This window comes from Heptranchias perlo, chromosome 27, assembly GCF_035084215.1.
Source record: "Heptranchias perlo isolate sHepPer1 chromosome 27, sHepPer1.hap1, whole genome shotgun sequence".
NCBI lineage: Eukaryota > Metazoa > Chordata > Chondrichthyes > Hexanchiformes > Hexanchidae > Heptranchias > Heptranchias perlo.
The window spans coordinates 31,849,911-31,870,731 of record NC_090351.1 but is presented as its reverse complement, the minus strand read 5'-3'; the positions used below and the strand labels follow the sequence as shown (position 1 = coordinate 31,870,731).

General features: G+C 44.7%; 1 protein-coding gene across 1 annotated transcript in view; it reads right to left on the bottom strand.

Annotated features, from left to right (window-relative positions):
• LOC137344533 (hepatoma-derived growth factor-related protein 2-like) overlaps positions 1 to 20,821 on the bottom strand; it is a 62,892-nt gene that overhangs the window by 31,533 nt on the left and 10,538 nt on the right. Inside the window, exons 2-6 of the mRNA XM_068007578.1 lie at positions 13,382 to 13,464; positions 9,163 to 9,393; positions 8,007 to 8,065; positions 6,357 to 6,493; positions 1,898 to 1,974 (exon numbers count right to left, since the gene is read on the bottom strand). Of these exons, the coding sequence (XP_067863679.1) occupies positions 1,898 to 1,974; positions 6,357 to 6,493; positions 8,007 to 8,065; positions 9,163 to 9,393; positions 13,382 to 13,429 (552 nt within the window). The 5' untranslated portion in view covers positions 13,430 to 13,464. The remainder of the gene's footprint in view (positions 1 to 1,897; positions 1,975 to 6,356; positions 6,494 to 8,006; positions 8,066 to 9,162; positions 9,394 to 13,381; positions 13,465 to 20,821) is intronic.

Genomic DNA, 20,821 nt, shown 5'->3' with positions numbered 1-20,821 from the left:
ATCTTTGCTTTGAAGTTACTACAGTAGGCTCCTTTGATAACTCAGCGTGTTTATCAGTGAACAGCTAAACTATATAGCCCGAAAGTGCTAGGTCTAGGAACATAGGAACGGGAGTAGGCCATTTAGCCCCTCGAGCCTGTTCCACCATTCAATGAAATCATGGCTGATCTGTGACCTAACTCCATATACCCGCCTTATCCCTTAATACCTTTGATCAACGAAAATCTATCAATCTCAGATTTAAAATTAACAATTGAGCTAGCATCAATTGCCATTTGCAGAGAGTTCCAAACTTCTACCATCCTTTGCATGTAGAAGTGTTTCCTAACTTCACTCCTGGCTCTAATTTTTAGGCTATGTCCCCTAGTCCTAGACTTCCCAACCAGGTCCAATCCCCAGTTTGTGCTAAGTTCACCTGGACAGCTATTTGGGGACTACAATTGACCTCAACACCCCTGGATTAAGGAAGGGAAAATCGTGCAGGATTCTCTGTCCTGATCGCCTTCCAGCTGTGACTGCTGGGAGTGAGTGTATGTGAACATTGCACAAGGACAGGATGGGGCTGGGGCCTGATGCTCTTCCCTTGGTCAAGTACCCTGCTGACACGTGTTGAACACTGCGCTCCTCCAATTCTGGGCATCTTGTGCATTTCCGGTTTCCTTCGCTCCACCATTGGCGGCCGTGCCTTCAACTGCCTAGGCGCTAAGCTCTGGAATTCCCTTCCTAAAATTCTCTGCCTATGTCTCCTCCTTTAAGCCGCTCCTTAAAACCTACATCTTTGACCAAGCTTTTGGTCACCTGTCCTAATATCTCCTCTTGTGGCTCGGGTGTCAAATTTTGTTTGATAATGCTTTTGTGATGCGCCTTAGCACGTTTTACTACGTTAAAGGCGCTATATAAATGCAAGATGTTGTCGTTACCTTCTCCATAATTCATGTGTATCAGAAGGTGCCTGCCACCTGTACTCCAGCAAAGGGAGAACCGGGAATAAAAAACGGTGGATTAAAAAATAAAGAATACTTTGCTGCGGAGAAGATCAAGATCAACCACAAATGGTTGTTATTCTTACAGCTCTAACCTCCAGTTTCAGAGCTCCTGCCAAGCCACAGCTCTAGGGAAGAGGAGCAGAGGACAACAGTCTGAATATACAAAGCTACACTGTGCTACAAATGCTGGAAAAAAATAACCGACCCAGAAAAAAATAACAGGCAGTTAAACAGAGTAATGATGTATAAGCCAAAGGCTGAGACAAGGATCCCTTCTTGTCCTCTCTCCTATCTGTAGGCAGTGCCTCCTTCACAAGCAAACCTCTGAAACATCACCCTGATGGTTTTTTTTTATTCGTTCCTGGGACATGAGCGTCGCTGGCGAGGCCAGCATTTATTGCCCATCCCTAATTGCCCTCGAGAAGGTGGTGGTGAGCTGCCTTCTTGAACCCCTGCAGGCCGTGTGGTGTTAGGAAGGGAGTTCCAGGGTTTTGACCTAGCGACGATGAAGGAATGGCGATATATTTCCAAGACAGGATGGTGTGTGATTTGGAGGGGAACGTGCAGGTGGTGTTGTTCCCATGTGCCTGCTGCCCTTGTCCTTCTAGGTGGTAGAGGTCGTGGGTTTGGGAGGTGATGTCGAAGAAGCCTTGGCGAGTTGCTGCAGTGCATCCTGTGGATGGTACACACTGCAGCCACTGTGCGCCGGTGATGAAGGGAGTGAATGTTTAGGGTGGTGGATGGGGTGCCAATCAAGCGGGCTGCTTTGTCCTGGATGGTGTCGAGCTTCTTGAGTGTTGTTGGAGCTGCACTCATCCAGGCAAACGGAGAGTATTCCATCACACATTTACAGAGGAACCTTTTAGTTGAATAATACCAATCGCCACAGTACTAGAAACAGGTTTCCTTACCTTCTTAGACAGCGATGAACATGGCAGTGAAGGAGAATCTTTTGGGGCCGCATCAGGAACAAGCAACTTAGAAGTGTCTGAAACCAGAATATTATTTGCACCAATCATGCTTTCAGTTAAAATATCAAACAAGCATGCCATCTCCATAGACGTTTATTTATACCGAGCCTTTCATCCCATAGCATCTTACAAGGGGTGTGATGGACACTGAGTAGAAAGTAGGAGGGGGGATAGGGTGGATGACTAAGAGGTAAGTTTTGAGGAGGGTTTGCGAGAAGGGAAAAAGATAGTGAGGCAGAGAGGTTAGAAAATGGATTCCAGAGTGCACAGCCTCCGCCACTAATGGTGCAGCAGAGGGAGGGGGGATTCACAGTAGACCAGAGTGGGAAGAAAGCGTGCAGAAGACTACTGAGGTAGGGTGGAACAGGGGTGTGAGGATGAAGACAAGGATTTTGAAGTTAATATGCTAGGCGACAGGAGTCAGTAGAAATTGGCAAGTAAAAAGGGGAATAAAGTGCAGTTTTGAGTGGGATTGGAAGCGGGCCATTTTCATCAACAATGGAGTAGCTACAGATGTGCAAGATATGCACAGTTGCTCAGTTACATTTGCAACATTGTCATTTTGCCCAGGACCATGTTCACTGTCAAGGTAAGGTCTATGGAGGACAGCAAAGGCGAAAGGACATTACTGCCCTCTATGGGTGGTTGGAAGCTCAGCCTCCCTAATGCCAGAACCAAAATGGCAGACCCGACACAAATGTGTCACTGGCATTTTGCCATCAGTGGCACCTAGCAACATCCTGGGAGAAAGATTTTCATGTCTCTGATGGCACTTGATGTTGGAAGCAACCCTAGGTAAATGGAGCTTCAGTAATAATACAATTGGGTAGCACATTACTGTAGTATATACAGTTTTAACCCAACCACATGTTGCATTAATGCTAGAGACTTCTTGACTGCCACCGCTGTGCAATCTGGCCCATTTACACTGTAGAGTAGATTCCACTGCCGTACATGTCAGCCATCAGCGCTTTAAGCCGACAATCATTGTTTCAGCTTGTCAGCATCCTACAAGAAAAAGTCAACATTTTTCACTGGCGTTCGAGAGGGTCTGTTTAAACCAATCAGATCATTTGGACAGTGAGACTGGTGCCTATCAGAACCAGGCAGGTTGAAGGGCAGGACTGGAACCAATCAGATGTTACGTTCTGCCATTTTTTTTTGTTGCGCACAAACTTGAAACAGAATTTTTTTTAAAATGAACTATTGGTTTCGGAGTCCCGGTTCCTGCAGTAAAGCAATGGAATGTTTTGTATCCCGGCAGCTATTGTTATGACAAGCCAGTGTCCCACTGCACTCTCAGTCTAATTCCTTCTCTTCATGTGTTTATATTCAGAACTGTTATTGAGCTATCAGCTTGTTTGGAGCTCTGTCAACTTTTTTTTGAAGTTGTTGGTCAACTTTTGTTAGTTTTCTAAGTTGCCATCTATAAACTGCATTATCAATATTACAATTGGCTGCAAGTTTGCACATGCTCAGTTGTTTGGAACCCATCTATGATTCACTTATATGTAGGTCTATTCTACTTATCATTCCCCTTTTGTTTCTTCGACTTTTATTCCACATCTTAAAAAGGTTTTTTTTCTTGATTTGGTCAACTGCTTGTCCAACATGCACTGAAAAGCCACCACCATGCTGAGAAATACACACAAGTAGTTTCCATTTTCCCCGATGTGGAATGCGCACTCTCCCCCCCGCCTAGGGACACACCTCACTTACTTACAGGATTCAGGCACAGGTTGGCAAGAGCCAAGGTTTAGGGACGCCCAAGTGTGTGCAAGGGTACTGCAGGTGCAGCTTACAGTACAGAGCATCGGTAAGTTGCAAATAAAAAGTGCTCATACTCAAAATCAAACTAAAAACAGAAAATGCTGGATTATACAGAGAGCGGGAACATAGGAACAAAAATAGGCCATTCAGCCCCTCAAGCGTGCTCCACCGTTCAACTAGATCATGGCTGATGTGTACCTCAACTGATTTAGCTGCCTTTGTTCCACATACCTTGATACCGATGCCTAACAACAGCACCTTCATTAGCAACTGGAAAATCAAACAGGTTAACGTTTTGTGTATAACCCTTTGTCAGAGCAACAGGTCTGACGAAGGGTTAAACCCAAAACATTAACCTGTCTTTTCTCTTTCCGGTTGCTGAGGGACCGTCTGTGTTTCTCATGAATTTTCTGTGTTTGCTCGTGTTAAGCTTCCTATCTGTCAGTCACTGGTTTGCGATCGGGAGCCGAGTGGAAAAATGTTAATACATGTTGAGCACATTTTAAAAGATTAAAAGCAAAAACATTGCCTATTGCAACATAATCAACCAAACTTCCTCTTTTGTCGACTTTATACCTGACTAAAATGATATAAACTTGTCCTAAGAATGTAGCCATTTAAGTAACTTTATCTCTGGGGGATTCCTCACATCTTCATTGAATTAGAGAAGGCGGCAGGACCTATAAATCTGTCAAGGACTTAGTTCCCCAATATTGACTGAGCACTAGGCCACAGAGAAGGATCAGAGCCCTCCTCCCTTCCCGCCCCTTTTATCTGATTTGTACTATCTCACAAATCATTGTGTCTAGGTTTCAAGTACCACCATGCCTTACACACCATCATTATGTAATGAGATATGCCCCTGACACAACTGCTGTGAGGTCTGAAAGAAACAAAGGAGATGACTTGTCCACTGTTTCCTTTGCTCTTTATGGGGAAAGCCGGTCCATAGAGGAACACACTGTGTGAGTAATTATGGAACTAAACCAGGAATACAAGTGCATCCCAAAATTCTCCATCAATTCACACAGCACTCATCCTTGCCTGTGGTCCTCTCTTCGAAACAAGTGTTGTCATTCTGTCTGTTGTATGCAGAAGTTAAATGCAAAGCTAACCACTGCTTGCTGATTTAGGACTGATTTGAAGTTTACATTAGGCCAGGGGTGCAGAAACTATAGCCCATGGGCTACACGCTGCCCCAATCCCTGGCAATCAGGCTCTCATAGCCTAGCCAACACAGTCCTATTTGCAGTTAAGATTTCTTATTCGCTGGCATGTCCTTTTTTATTATTGTGCACCTTGAGGCTCAAAAAAAGGGATATTCTTCACTTTGTTACCTCACTGATGAATAAATCCTATATTAGAATACCAAGATCACTTAGGATTAGTAACTGAGACGTATGCAAATTAACAGGCTTTGAACTTGTTACGTGGACAGAGGCTCCATTAAATGCACAGCGCAGCCCTTGAAATTTGGCCATTTCAGGAGACATTTACCCTCATTCGAGTTGTCTTCAACTGCAGTTGAATTTTATCCTCTCAAATCATTGATTCCTCTACAGGATACAGTTCCACTGGCTCTGGTATTTCACCCAATGACTCTTATTCATGTGTGAGCCCTAACAGTGAATCAGCAAACTCTTCAACTTTGGGAGGTATCACAGATAGGCCCGACCCTCTCCACGCACGCACACACACTCAGCGGGTGTTGCTGAATAACAATCAAGAGTGGAGACCCTGGCTAATGACCCCTTCCCTGACCCCACGAACCCAAACGTTAACACGCCTACCACTCTCCCAGCTGAGATCAACATAGACCAGGGATCAGACCCTCCTGGTTTGAATGGCTCAGCTGCTCACTGGACAAACACAGAGCCACCCAGGAAACAGTGCAGTTAGAGCTGACAGTACAATCGCACGTCCTGCAATCTGACACAATGTATAGTCATGTTGATCTCAACAGTTGAAAAATATAAAAAGGCGTTTGGTTGAAATAACTTGCATTTATATAGCGCCTTTCAAAACCTCAGGAAGTTCCAAAGCGCTTTACAGTCATCGAAGTACTTTTTGAAGTGTAGTCGCTGTTGTAATGTAGGAAATGCGGCAGCCAATTTGCGCACAGCAAGCTCCCACAAACAGCAATGTGATAATGACCAGATAATCTATTTTAGTGATGTTAGTTGAGGATATATATCGGCCAGGACATCAGCTCTTCTTCGAAATAGTGCTATGGAATCTTTTATATACACCCAATAGGGCAGACAGGGCCTCGGATTAACGTCTCATCCAAAAGACAGCACCTCCGACAGTGCAGTGCTCACTCAGTACTGCACTGAAGGGTCAGCCTAGATTTGATGCTCAAGTCTCTGAAGCCGGGCTTGAACCCATGACCTTCTGACTTGGAGGCAAGAGTGCTACCAACTGAACCATGGCTGACACCACTGAAAGACAACTGTTCTATGAACAGGAGTAGGCCATTTAGCCCCTCAAGCCTATTCTGCCATTCAATGAGATCTTGGCTCACCTGTGACCTAACTCCATATACCCGCCTTCAGTGTGTTGAAATAACAACTGAAAACGATCACTGAACTCAGCCAGATGTAAAAAGTACCTAGAAATTGTCCCTCACCCCGCTCAGAGTTCCGGGAAGGTAAAGGTTTAACTGTGGCAGTTTCTCGGCTCTTGTGTGAAGAATCATTGCAGGATTTGACAGGTTTCTCAGGAGAGCGTTTCTGGTCGTCATGGATTGTGTGCTCTTTGTTCTCCCTGTGACCAAGACATAAAAAGAAAGAACCAGTAAACAAACTGCAGCCAGCGAAACATCTGCTATCTCGTGCCTCAGCATTGCTCAACTTAGACCCTGCTCCTAATCAGCCACCAGGAGGAGCTTGCAAGCAGTTTAAACTGACTCTCCAGGGAAGCACTCAATCCCACTGAGGTCCCTGTCCCCCAGCCCCACACAATCAGAATTATGGGCATGAACTCATAACCCATCAATCAATCCACAACACAGTACATTTACATGTCAATAAAGTGCCCCATCACATGACCACACCACAGTCAGTCACTGCAGCTTGAATCCACTCAACACATAGAATCATACAACATGAGAGGCTATTTGGCCAATCATGCCTGTGCCGGCTCTTTGAAAGAACTATCCAATTGCCCTGCAATCTTTCCCTTTAAAGTATTTATCCAATTCCCTTTTGAAAGTTACTGTTGCATCTGCTTCGACAGCCCTTTCAGACAGTGCATTCCAGATCATAACAACTCGCAGCGTAAAAAAAATTCTCCTCATCTCCCCTCTGGTTCTTTTGCCAATCACCTTAAATCCGTGTCCACTGGTTGCCGACCCTCCTGTCAGTGGAAGCAGTTTTTGCCTATTTACTCTATCAAAACCCTTCTGATTTTTTTTTTAAAATAAAGATCTTTGTAATCTTTTTGAAAACTGCACACAAGAGGCCCCCCATTGTGTTTATCCATACAGAACAGCTAACTCCACCCGGACTGGGGATCGAGCCTGGTTCGCCAAGTTTCCCAGTCCTGACTGTAATGCAGCGACCCCTGCTCGAAGTCAGCTGGTGTGGCGGTTGGGTGAGACTATGGTCTGATGGGCTGCGATTCTCCTCCAAAGTCAAGTAGCCTGTGGCTCCGACATGAAAAATGGTCATTTGGCTGAGGTGCAGCGCGCCTCAGTAAGGACTCAACGGGAGGAGGCTTGTGTGGAGCATAAACGCCGACAGAGACCTGTTGGGCCGAATGGCCTGTTGCTGTGCTGTGAAATTCTATGCTTTCAGGAGAGGACAGGAGGGCAGGGAATTGGCTGGGGAAAAAAAATTACATATATATAAAAAAAATCTAAAAACTAAAATTACAGCAATGGTATTTGTTGAAAGTCAATAGTACTGAATAAAGTAAGTAGCTCAGTAAATAAAATACAAGCTTTAATCCAATTCTTCTGTTGCGATATTAAATGGAATTCCCTTTTTAACTTTTACACATCAGCATTCCTTGGTTTGCTATTTGTATTTTTAAAAATCTAATCCTATAGCAAGTGTCACAGTTTTGGGAGAGCTACACCCTGAGTAGTAGGCCCTGAATTCTCCTCCATGGTTCCTCACACAGTGAGGTGTTAAACTTTGTTGTACCATCAGGGTGGGGCATCAAGCAGAGGGTCCGCATTTCCTCACAGGGAAAGCAGAAGGCAAATTATCACTAATCTGCTGAATCTCAAGACAGTTTTACAAAACACAAGCCTTCACTGATAAATGTTACATACCTTTGGTGAACTTTGCTTCTTCCAGCCTTCACTGGATCATTACCAGAACAGCTATCTTTCTGTCAGTGTAAAATAAGTTAAATGTATAATTACACTTTTTGAAGGATTGAAATATTATAATCCTCTTGAGTACAGTCTGTCTCAGGTATATACATGCAAATTTTACAGTCCTTAGACAATTACAAAATCTACAGTTTCACCAATGTTGCTCTAACTTCCAAGGAAGGCTATTTATCTTCCCTCCTTTCTAGGAGGGCAACTTGCCTCCCCATTAACAGCAGAACCAAGACCAGCAACAATTCCTCAATGGGTCAGAGAGATTCTCAAGTGAGTAGCTGAGACACATACCCAAGCAAATTACAGCAATGGTGTTTGCCGAACGTTAATAGTACTGAATAAAGTAAGTAGCTCAGTAAATAAAACACAATTCTTTTGTTTCGATATTAAATGGATTTCCCTTTTAACTTTTGCGCATCAGTGCTCCTTGGTTTGCTCTTTGTATTTTTTGATTCCTCACAGTGAGGTGTTAAACTTAGTCGTGCCATCAGGGTGGGGCATCGAGCCGAGGCTCCCCACTTCCTCCCAGGGAATGCGGAAGGCAAATTAGCGCTGACCTGCTGAAAACTGGTCCGTGCAGAGTGATCGAACTGCTCCCACGGGCCTCAGACCTGGGTTAAGATGGGCAAGATTCACCAAATTATCACTATGTGGTGAACTCTGTGGGAAGTACACGTATGGATGGCAGGGACTGGGATGCGATGCTCCCCACAGTCAAATAGCTCGCCACCTTATTCACAGTCAAGCATCACAATGGCCACTTGGGCCAGGTATCAGTACTCCGAGGAGTCAATGTCTTCAGAGAGGTGGGGAAAGGAGAAAATTGGTGAGGAGAAAAAAGACTGCCAACACTTCATCAGCAGGGTTGCGTACACAACCTAGAGCCCTACCATTTTGATGTGCAAAGTGGCTCCATCGCTCTGTAATACTGTTCCACCCACTCATTCCGACATTCCTTTATTTCAACTCTTCTTTTTATTCGTTCATGGGATGAGGGCATCGCTGGCAAGGCCGGCATTTGTTGCCCATCCCTAACTGCCCTTGAGAAGGTGGTGGTGAGCCGCCTTCTTGAACCGCTGCAGTCACCCTTATTACTCACCCTTTCATTTTGGTTGCGATGCATCACTAGCCGGGCGCTCTTTTGATGGACTTCACCTCCCTGTTCCTTGGAGCTTTCATCGCTGCTGGGTTTATGCTGAGGAATGTGCTTTGTCTGTTGTCTCTTATTGTGAGCCCTAGGAAGGCTTTGACTGCGCGGAGACTGACCGTGTGCTTCGGGCTCACTTTGAAGACATCTTTTGTAGACTAACTCCATCTCCTTGCGATAGGACTACGCAGGAGAGAACAAAAAAAAACACACCACCACATTTGCTGCAGTACTTCCGTCATTGGTGTATGGATACACACACACCGCCTCAAAACATCCAGTATCAATTCCGTTCACCAATTACATTTCCATTCCACCAATGTTACATTGACAGCGCAGCAAGTTGGGTAATCCAACAATTACTGCGCAGTACTGACACTTTGGAGCTTAGAGGGTTACATTATAAGGACAGGTTGCATAAACTTGGCTTGTATTCCCTTAAGTGTGGAAGAGTGAGGGGTGATCTGATCAAGATGTATAAAATGTTAAAGGGATTCAATAGGGTAAATGCAGAGTAACTATTTCCCCTGGTGGGGGAATCAACAACGAGGAAACATAATCTTAAAATTAGAGCTAAGCCTTTTATGAGGTTAAATCAGGATGCATTTTTTCACACAAAGGGCAGTAGAAATCTGGAATTCTCTCCCCCCAAAAGGCTGTGGATGCTGGGGCAATTGAGGCTTTCGAGACGGAGATTGATAGATTTTTGTTAGGTAAGGGTATTGAGGGACATGGAGCAAAAGCGGGTAAATGGAGTCGAGGTACAAATCAGCCATGATCTAACTGAATGGCGGAGCAGGCGGGGGGCTGAATGGCCTACTCCTGTTCCGATGTTCCACTGATAGTGTTAGATAGGTCTTTAAATTAGATACCATTTTGGTTCGGAGCGCTCAACACCTGAATCCTTTTTGACAGGCTTTATTGTACGTCACAAATTCTACAGTGAAACAGACAACAGTGAAGTCCTGAAAACAAACTTCAATCGACCAAAAGAACAGGTCATCCATTGTCAGTCTGAAAGACGTGAATGTCTGCTAACCTGTGCTAATTCTATCTCGCTAGGGTGTGCACTCGGAAAGCTGCTCAAAATCGCTCCTTTTTAAACTCTCAGGTCCTGGGTGCATGTGACCACTGCCAAATCAATCGTTACACGATTACCCCAAAAAGAGTTAAACACAAGCCCCATACAAGTCGACATACGCCTATCTATAACTCAGCTAATGGAGATGTCCATCCTTTGTACTGGTGGGTCCAAGTTACCATTCACATAAGATATTCTTTTTTGCATTTGGTCACCGTTATCCTTGGGAACCCATCGGCACGCACTTTGATTTCTAATCTTGTATCTCTCCAGTACCAGGCTGCCCTCATTGCATATCGCTCACATTCCAGTACTGAACGATGCATCAACAGTTCTATGTTCCAATGCTGGTTTCATATTCTAACTCTATGCTTCATTAGCATGTTAACTCTACATATTCTTCAATACTGAGCCTGGGCCCAGTAAACTAGCACGGTATAGATGCTTTTAGTCTGAAGCTCATTTAATTCGGATTCCAGAACACTGGCCACGAGCCGATTACCTGCACTGCACCATTAAATCAAGATACCGTTTCAAACAATTTCTCCTCCCGTCCTGAATGCGTTGACTCCTCGATGGGCTACTGTTCCACAGATATGAAACATCAAACAGTACCGCGCCCTAGTGGGTATTCCTTATGAGTCTGGACAGTGAATGGCTGATTCCATAGTCCAGTGCTCCTGGCTCGGAGCAGTGCTCACAGGGAGCAGTGATGCAGGAATCGTGAGCCCACAGCCCCAGATTTTCTATTCATTTAAACGGATGGAATATCAGGCAATCTGCGAGCCCGCGATTTCCTCCGCCAGCGTTCGCGGTGAGTGCTGCCCCCTGCCAGGAGCACCGGGCCACGGAATCACCCCTCGATTGTCAGCAGGCTATTTGATCACGGGGGGCATCACATCTGACCATGGCCTCACCTGACATCCACACACACGCACTGCAGCCAGGCGCTACTGGATAGTGATGAGTGGGAACCATGGCTCATTCCTTCTCTCCCTTAACTGAGATCAGCTAATGACATAAATCGGGGACTGATCTAATAATTTGTGGTCTGCATGACTCAGCTACTCACTGGCTTAACCAGGTGAGCCATGGGAGTGCCATGTCAAAAGTAAGGCTTCTCATACTTAGCCGAAACCTCTGAAAAGCACCCCACTGCACTAGTGAGACATTTTTTAGTTCCCACACTGGCCTCTGAATGGGTTTGCCAATTTAATGCCATTTTGGGGTATTTTTGTGCTGTGGTTCCATGGCCACAAAAAGCTGAATTAAGAACGTCCAAAATTGTTTTGCATAAGGCCCTTACAGCCAGCAAACAAAGCAGACTTTCACTCCATCAGTCTGCGCTGGAACCCAGCACGGGTCCCAGGGGTTGAGAAACCATTCGTTAAGCCCCAGTTTCAGCTCTTTTCAGAGCTAACCCAGGCCGCACACAGTCAGCCACGACCAGGGTGTTGTGTTCAGCCCTAACCTTCTGGCATTCTGACTAAAATCTATCTGTGTTTCACCAAATACCAGATTTACCCTCTTCCATGCAGGCACATGCGGCCGTGCCCATCTTTTGTATAACACTGAATAAAGTGGGTTGGCACGACTGCACATGCGGTCACCAGCAGCGGTATAGAGCAGCCCTGTAGAAGCAGCTGTTTTTCAACAGGAATGGCAATCTGCCACAGCATCTGGTTCAGCTAACACCTCAATTATTCAGCAAATACAACCCAAAATTGTACATGTACTTCAACCTTTGATTTTCCAGCAATGATTCAATTCACTCAGTTATGCTTAGTTGGTTTATTTACAAAGCATAAGATTAAATTATATCTTTAAAAGATTTATCCCAGCCCAATATTGCCCTCAATAATCTTGGGAGATTCAAATCCTGGCCACAAGATCCTAATAAATGTAAGAACACTGGGCTTGTTATCCTGATAAATATATGCTGTGGAACCAGATGAATCCTTAAACCCCACCCTGACTTAACTCCTCACTAAGAAACTGTCTGGGGTTTAATCACCCAGTTTAGGTCTAGGCTCGCCAAACTGTCTTACACCACTCAGATCGGACTGAATTGCAGTTTACCTTACCAACCTTCAAATACAACACCCACAAGCTACTGAGTGAATGAATTAACCCCTTCTTGCCAAATCATCAGAGAATTAATAACGTTGCAGAATGGGCATGTAATTGGCAAATGAATTTCAATATAGATAAGTGTGAGGTGGTACATCTTGGTAGGAAGGATTAAGGAGGCCACATACTGCTTGGATAATAAGAGTCTAAACAGGGTAGAGAAGCAAAGGGACCTATGGGCAGATACACAAATCACGAAGTAGCGACGCAGGTTAATAAGGCCATTAAAAAAGGCAACAAAGCACTGGGATTCATTTCTAGAGGAATAGAATTGAAAAGCAGAGAAGTTATGTTAAAATTGTATCGAACCTTGGTTAGACCACACTGTGCAGAGTTCTGGTCTCCGTATTATAAAAAGGATATAGGATGCACTGAAGATGCAAAAAAAGATTCACAAGGATGATACCAGAACTGAGTGGATATATTTATCAAGAAAGGCTGAGGGCTCTTTACACATTAGTAACAGTGTGTGCATTAAACTCGCCCTTATTTTCCCAGTAAATTCTGGGCCAATGTAACACATGTGTTCGTTCCTCTAGGACGAATCACACAACGTGCTGGCTGCAGCATTACACAGATCATTAAATGGTGCAATCAGGGGTGTGCAATTTGAAATCTGTAAGCTTGTATAGCCCAGCCTCCCAGACAGAAACCAAGTTAGTTCCTCTTTAACTTCAGTTTAATTCCTGCCAACGTTGTCCGCCCAGGAGGTTTTGTGTCACAGTAGATGTCACATCAGTGCAAAGTTCTGCAATTAATGATTTTAGATTTCTAATTTTAACAGCAGAGGCCATCCCACAAAGATCACAGCATTCTGTGCTCCTTGGTAACGGGCTGTGCAAGACCCATTATAAGGCAGACCACGTTCCTTCAAAGGAGTTCATTACTTGTCTGGCATGCTGCCCAGTTTTTAAGATCCCCAAAACCTGGCAAGGAACAGTAAAGATTATGGGTACTTACTGCTCGTTCCGCAGGGTATGGACACTGTCTGTAATTCTTCAGATACATATTACATGAATCAGGCCAGGTAATGTGATGAGAGGCTAAAAAAACAAAGACACAGAAGAAACAGTTAGGAAAAAAATGTCACAGTAATCCACTGTCAAACCTCAGACATTTCTGGATATTTTTACTAACAGCGTGCCACTAATTGAGTGCATTTTCATAAACAAACTCACATCTTCATACTACTCCCAACGCTGAAACGAGTGTTACATTTTGTAATATGTGCTCAACTACAGAAGTAAGCCACACTGCAGAAACAGCTGGGCAACTTTTGTTTAAGAAAACTTTACTCGACACCACGTGGCTGGATTCCCTAGCCTACCTGTACATTTACACCCAACCCACTTCCCATTCTCTCCTGAATGTAGAATGTTACGCCAGCAAGACTTAGTACAAAGTCAGTAACCCTCTAGCACTGAAAAGGGATCGAACCTGGGATCTTCCCGAATCCTAACTTGCACCAAGTCCCGTTCACCTCTGTGGTCACTGACCTACACTGGCTCCTGGTCCAGCAATGCCTCAAATTTAAAATTCTCATCCTGGTGTTCAAATCCCTACATGGCCTCACCCCTCCCTATCTCTGTAACCTCTTCCAGCCCTACAACGCTCTGAGAATTCTGCGTTCCTAATATTCCGGCCTTGTGCGCATCCCTGAATTCCTTCGCCCCAGCACTGGGGGCCATGCCTTCAGCTGCCTAGGCCCTAAGCTCTGGAATTCCCTTCCTAAATCTCTCTGCCTCCCTATCCTTCTTTAAGACACTCCTTAAAATACTCCTTGACTAAGTTTTGGTCACTTGTCCTAATATCTCCTTATGTGGCTCACTGTTATATTTTATCTGATAATCGCTCCTGTGAACAACCTTGGGACATTTTACTACGTTAAAGGCACTATATAAATGCAAGTTGTTGTTGTTCCCGATTTGTATGGCTCAGCTACTCATTGTACACTCACTGTACAAACTCACTGGGCCACTGGGAAGACTTCCAGCATTGTGTTTCTATTTCAGATTTTCATGTTTTTTTTCTAAAATCATAATCACGTAGGAATGATTAGTTTTAAAATCTTGATGCTCAATACCCAGTTAAATAGGTAACACAAATCAGAATTTACTGCGTCAAGGCTCAGCTTTTATTTATAATGCTGTATAAATGCTCTGGACTGCCTTACATAAAAGCAGCTCAAATATCGTTAAGAAAATATTCGGCCACAACATGAGTGAAGTACAGCAATGGTCGAACAACATTTTTACGCTCAACTCACAGATGGAGTAGCATGGATTCTAGCAGAAGTCTGGTCTGTGCTGACCTCGATTGACCACTGACATTTCCACAGGAAGTGTTTTCTTCAGTGGAACAATCATTGCTGTAAGCAACCACAATCTACGGTGGATGGGAAACTTTTCAATTGCTGTAGACCGTTCTCACCTAAAATTTGGCTTGATTGCTGTTTACCCATGCTTACATGCTCCAGTTAGCATAAGCAGTCAGTCAGCATGGGCAAGGAAGCGTGGATTTCTTCGGCCTTGGTTTGGGAGCTCAGAGGTTCAGAGCTCTGTTGACTAGAGATTCTGTGTGCCTTTTGGCTTTTCTCTAATATCAAGATTCTGATTGTTTTAATATTGAAAACGAATTATCTCCCATTCTGATTTGATTTTTTTTGTACCACTGGAAAATTATTTCTGAAAATCAACAAGACATCAGTGCTAATGAAGGGTCTCGCTGTTCGCCAAGCACTTCCAGCAGGTTTAATTACTACTCTTGGAGAAGCTACGCAGGATTTATACCCAGAGCTGCATGATGTAGAAATTAGGCTCACAGCCAACCCTTCATAAAAACAACTCCATTGAGATGTACGGGGCCCAGGGAGGAGTCAGTAGGATTGTGTGCAGCCCTGATGAGATTATCATTGAAATTAACTCACTTGGTACACATCGAGGACTTGACCCCACACACTTTGCATCAGTGCCCTCCCCTCCCGGATAGCGTGTGGTGATTTTACAATCCTCGCCCCTTCGGGACTATCCCAGATCAGGAGTACTTCTCAAGCGTTCACTCTCAACCTAAGGTCGAGGTAGCCAAATCCTAAAGACAATGAATGGGTCTGAAGGTCTGGTCTATCTCTCCCCAAGGGAAAGGGGTCAGCCGAGGATATTACCGTTCTCCAGATAGAGTTTTTAGCAAGTTCCAGCCAATTGTAATGTCCCGGATATTGAGAGGCTCCGGGGGTTTCTCCTCAGTAATGTACCTCTTCATCAAAAGAGTGTACGGAGATGGGGTTCACGAGTTAGTGATACAGAAGAACATGCTAGACAATATAAAAACTATACAGAGGTTTATTGATGAAACAATTTGCAATCTACAGCTGGTGAGACCGGTCAATCGCAACATTAACAGCTTCTTAAAAAGGTAAAAATTAGAATTCTTAGAAATATTTAGACAGGATATCCATCAATAATCAAGGTAGCTTTTACCTTAAATCCCCGAGTAGTAGAAGACTGTAGAGTCACCTTACTCTGATAGTCGAGAGACGCTTCAGCCCTTCTAAGCAAACCTAAAAAAACTTGAGCTGAGCTCTCAGAATTTATACCATTCTTTTCTGATTACTTCATCTTGGCTGTGAGCATTCTTGTTGATATTCTTACTTATTAATATTAAATCAAAACTAGTTACATTTTAGCTGACCGCTGTTTTTCTTCCGCCGATGTTCATTGTAAAGAGTTATTTCAAGTATTGATTAAGCTTGAGCCAGCTGCTGTTTTCAGCTTTTTGCTTATGTGCCCCATTGTGTAGGGTTAGCATGGAATGCTCTAAGGTAGGCTCTCTTGACCATATCTGCTGTCTTCATCATGTGCTTATTTATGTCCCATTGTGCCGGGTTTATCAACTACTGTCAAAGGTATGTCCCCCTTGATGAAATCAATCACCCATGATTTAGCTGACTGGTGTTTTCAGCATTTTGCATGCTGCAAAGCATTTTCAAATGATTATTTAAAAATGTTAATAGTTTCTTGTAAAAGGTCTTCAAATGATTATTAAAAGTAGCCATGATGTGGAGATGCCGGTGATGGACTGGGGTGGACAAATGTAAGGAGTCGCACAACACCAGGTTATAGTCCAACAGCTTTATTTGAAATCACAAGCTTTCAGAGCTTTGCTCCTTCGTCACCTGACTCACCCGACGAAGGAGCAAAGCTCCAAAAGGTTGTGATTTCAAATAAAGCTGTTGGACTATAACCTGGTGTTGTACGACTCCTTACATTATTAAAAGGAGGTACCCGTTGTCCACAAATTCCTTCACAAACACAGCTGGTTAAAGGCAGCAAGCAGCTGAATCACACAGACCAGGAAGGCCCTAAGTTTTGTTAACTCCAGCGTTAGAAGTCTTAAGGTTCTAGACCCCAGATAATCACGTTCACAGTTCAAAATTTAATTACTTTTATTAACGGCTACTATACAGAATAGTGCTACAAAGTTAATCAAAAAGTTAAAAAAGGTTATAGTGACCACTCCAGTAATAGATATGGACTTCACTGCGCAGTTACCTCTTGAGTCTGTTCTAACATACTGGTGGGTTTGTACGCCTTTACATTGGTCCTTGCACAATCATGGTTGATTTAGTCATTGGCTCCTTTTAACATTGATTTAAATTATATTTACCAACTTCCTCTTTGATAGCAAGCTTACCAGGTAGGGCCCATAACCACACATCCTCTTTTCTATACGATCAAGAGAACGCTTGCTATCAGACTACACAACAAGAACTTGCATTTATATAGCACCTTTAAAGTAGTAAAACGTCCCAAGGCATTCACAGGAGCGATTTTCAAACAAAATTTGACAATAAGCCACATAAGGAGATATTAGAATAGCTGACCAAAAGCCTGATCAAAGAGATGGATTTTAAGGAGCGTCTTAAAAGGAGAGGGGGTCGAGAGGCGGAGAGGTTTAGGGAGGGAATTCCAGAGCTTAGGGCCTAGGCAGCTGAAGGCACAGCCACCAATTGTGGAGTGATTAAAATCAGGGATGTGCAAGAGGCAAGAATTGGAGGAACGCAGAGATCTCGGAGGGTTGTAGGTCTGGAGGAGGTTACAGAGAGGGAGGGGTGAGGCCATGGAGGGATTTGAAAACAAGGATGAGAATTTTAAAATCAAGACGTTCCCAGACCGGAAGCCAATGTAGATCAATAAGCACAGGGGCGATGGAAGAATGGGACTTGGTGCGAGTTACGATACAGGCAGCAGAGTTTTGGATGAGTTTAAGTTTATAAATGGTGGAAAATGGGAGGCCGGCCAGGAACGCGTTGGAATAGTCAAGTCTAGAGGTAACAAAGGCCTGGATGAGGGTTTCTGCAGCAGGTGAGCTGAGGCAGGGGCGGAGACGGGCTATGTTACGGAGGTGGAAGCGGATATGTGGTTGGAAGCTCATCTCAGGGTCAAATAGGATGCCACAGTTGCGAACGGTCTAGCTCAGCATCAGACAGTGGCCAGGGAGAGGGATGGGGTCGTCGGTGGTTAAGGAACGGAGTTTGCGGCGGGGATCAAAGACAATGGCTTCGGTCTTCCCAATATTTAGTTGGAGGAAATTTTTGCTCATCTAGTACCGGATGTTGGACAAGCAGTGTGACAAATCAGAGACAGTGGAGAGATCGAGGAAGGAGGTAGTGAGGTAGAGCTGGGTGTTGTCAGTGGAACCTGACGTCATATTTTCGGATGACGTCGCCAAGGGGCAGCATGTAGACGAGAAATAGAAGGGGGCCAAGAATAGATCCTTGGAGGACTCCAGAGATAACGATGCGGGAGCGGGAAGAGAAGCCATTGCAGGTGATTCTCTGGCTACGACTGGATAGATAAGAATGGAACCAGGCAAGCGCAGTCCCACCCAGCTGGACAACGGAGCAAAGGCATTGGAGGAGGATGGTGTGGTCAACAATGTCAAAGACTGCAGACAGGTTGGGAGAGGAGGATGAGGAGGGATAGTTAGTCACATAGGATATCATTTGTGACTTTGATAAGGGCCATGTCAGTACTGTGGCAGGGGCGGAAACCTGATCGGAGGGATTCAAACATGGAGTTGCAGGAAAGATGGGCACGGATTTGGGAGGCAACAACACGGTCAAGACTTGAGAGGAAAGGGAGGTTGGAGATGGGGCAGTAGGTTGCAAGGACAGCAGGATCAAGGGTGGCTTTTTTGAGGAGAGGGCTGATGATGGCAGATTTGAAGGGGAGAGGGGCAGTACCTGAGGAGAAGGAACCGTTAACAATATCATCTAACATGAGGGCCAGAAAGGGATGTGGGGTGGTCAGCAGTACTGTGGGAATAGGGTCGAGGAAGCAGGAGATGGGTATCATGGTCAAGATGAGCTCGGAGAGGTCAGGAGGGGAGATAGGAGAGAAACTGGAGAAAGATGCAAGTTCAGGGCTAGGTCAGGGGGAAACCGTAGGGAATGTTTGGCTATGGGAAAGGAGGGACGCGGCAGAGGCAGCTGAACGGATGGTCTCAATGTTAGTGACAAAGTAGTCCATAAGCTCCTTGCACTTGTTGTTGGAGGTGAGGGTGGAGGAGGCAGGGGAGAGGGGTTTAAGAAGTCGGTTTATAGTGGAGAGAAGCTGGGGGTTATCTTTGCAGCCCAGATTGATCCTGGAATAGTGAGCAGTTTGGGCACAAGAGAACAACCAAACATTGCTCAAGAGATGCGCTACTTAAAAGTACACATTGAGACAATGCATAGTGTTATTTAAAAGACATGCAACCAGACATCACACTAGGCCAGGTTGACCCTGGGGAGAGCTGACTGTCTGGCATTTATTAACCTGACAGGAACATCTGTTAATTCTCACTCACAAGCAAAAAGCATAATGGCAAGAAACATCTTATTCATTCAGCGGAATCTTGTCTGCCGGAGGTCTAGTTTGCTCCCCAATCAGTGTGTCAGCTTGACTCCGGTGGTAGCACTCTCTAGATCAGAGATTGTAGGTTCAAGCACCATACTAGGGATAGGAGCTCACAAACTAAGCCCATTCACCAGTGCAGTACCGAGGGAGTGCTGCACTGTTGGGAGGCGCCATGCTTCAAAAGAGGCGTTAAACTTAAAACCACCCACGTCAGGTTATTTGAGTGGACGTTAAACGATCCCTCGACACTTTCAATTGGTCACTGCACTTCAAAAAGCTGTTCACTGTTTGTGAAGCACTTTTAAGAAGTTTGACAAGATCAAGACTTTAGGTAAGGGTAAGATCAGTTTTGGCTGTGATGTGACACTCCTTGGCAAGGTCCATACACTAGAAATGGCCACTTGAACGAGGTACCGAAGGATGCCTGATGCCTATGGAACCGTACCCCAGCAAGGAGTCAATGGGGAGCGGTGAAAAATCAGTGGAGGAAAAAAACTGCACTGCACTGCTTAAAAAAACCTCTATGTTAGGTCAATACAACTGTCTTAATCGTCACAAGGATAGTAATAAAACAACTTTCACCTCCCCTTCTGTCATGAAGGTGTCTATTCTTGATGGGGATGGTTCCATGGGCACCAGCACCCCTCTGATACCTTGTACAAGTGGCCACCTTCAAACGATAGCCTAAAGAGAGTGTTTTAGAAGCCCGTTCAACCAAGCCGAGCCTGATTCTGTCCTTACCCGGCATCTCCACACAACCAAACACACACTTTCCGCCTGGGATTAATAAGCAGCCATCACGATCAGGAATCCTGGTGGATTTTTCCCTTCACGAGCATGAAGCTCAATGGTCATGTTCCAACTGCTGCCTTGGTTGACACCAGCACAAACCATGGATTGAATCTCAGGGCTACCGCGTGGCTAAGAACTACACCAGATGATGCAATTATCAAATAGGCTGAGGTGTCCCAACCTTTTGCCTTCACAAGGTCAGCACAGAGCCCTGCAGACCACACATGAGTGATTACAATATAACCCATGGCCACCACTGCTAAATTAAAAACTATGAGGCAATCTTACCAATCAGGACACCAGTGATTATCGCTGTCCCAAGAGCCACACCAACCGAGGTTTCCTTCTTCTGTGGAGTATTCTCCGTACCTCAGCCTCCTAGGTGTAGATCCTCTCCCTTTATACTAGGGACATCAAACACGATCTCTGCGCTCCTCCAATTCTTGCCTCTTACGCATCCACGATTTTAATTGTTCCACCATTCGCGGCCATGCCAGCAGCCTAGACCCTAAGCTCTGGAATTCCCTCCCTAAACCTCTCCGCCTCTCTCTCCTCCTTTAAGATGTTCCTTAAAACCTACCTCTTTGACCAAGCTTTTGATCACCTGTCCTAATATTTCTTTATGTAGCCCGGTGTCAAATTCTGTCTGATAACGCTCCTGTGAAGCACCTTGGGACGTTTTACTACATTAAAAGCGCTATATAACTACAAG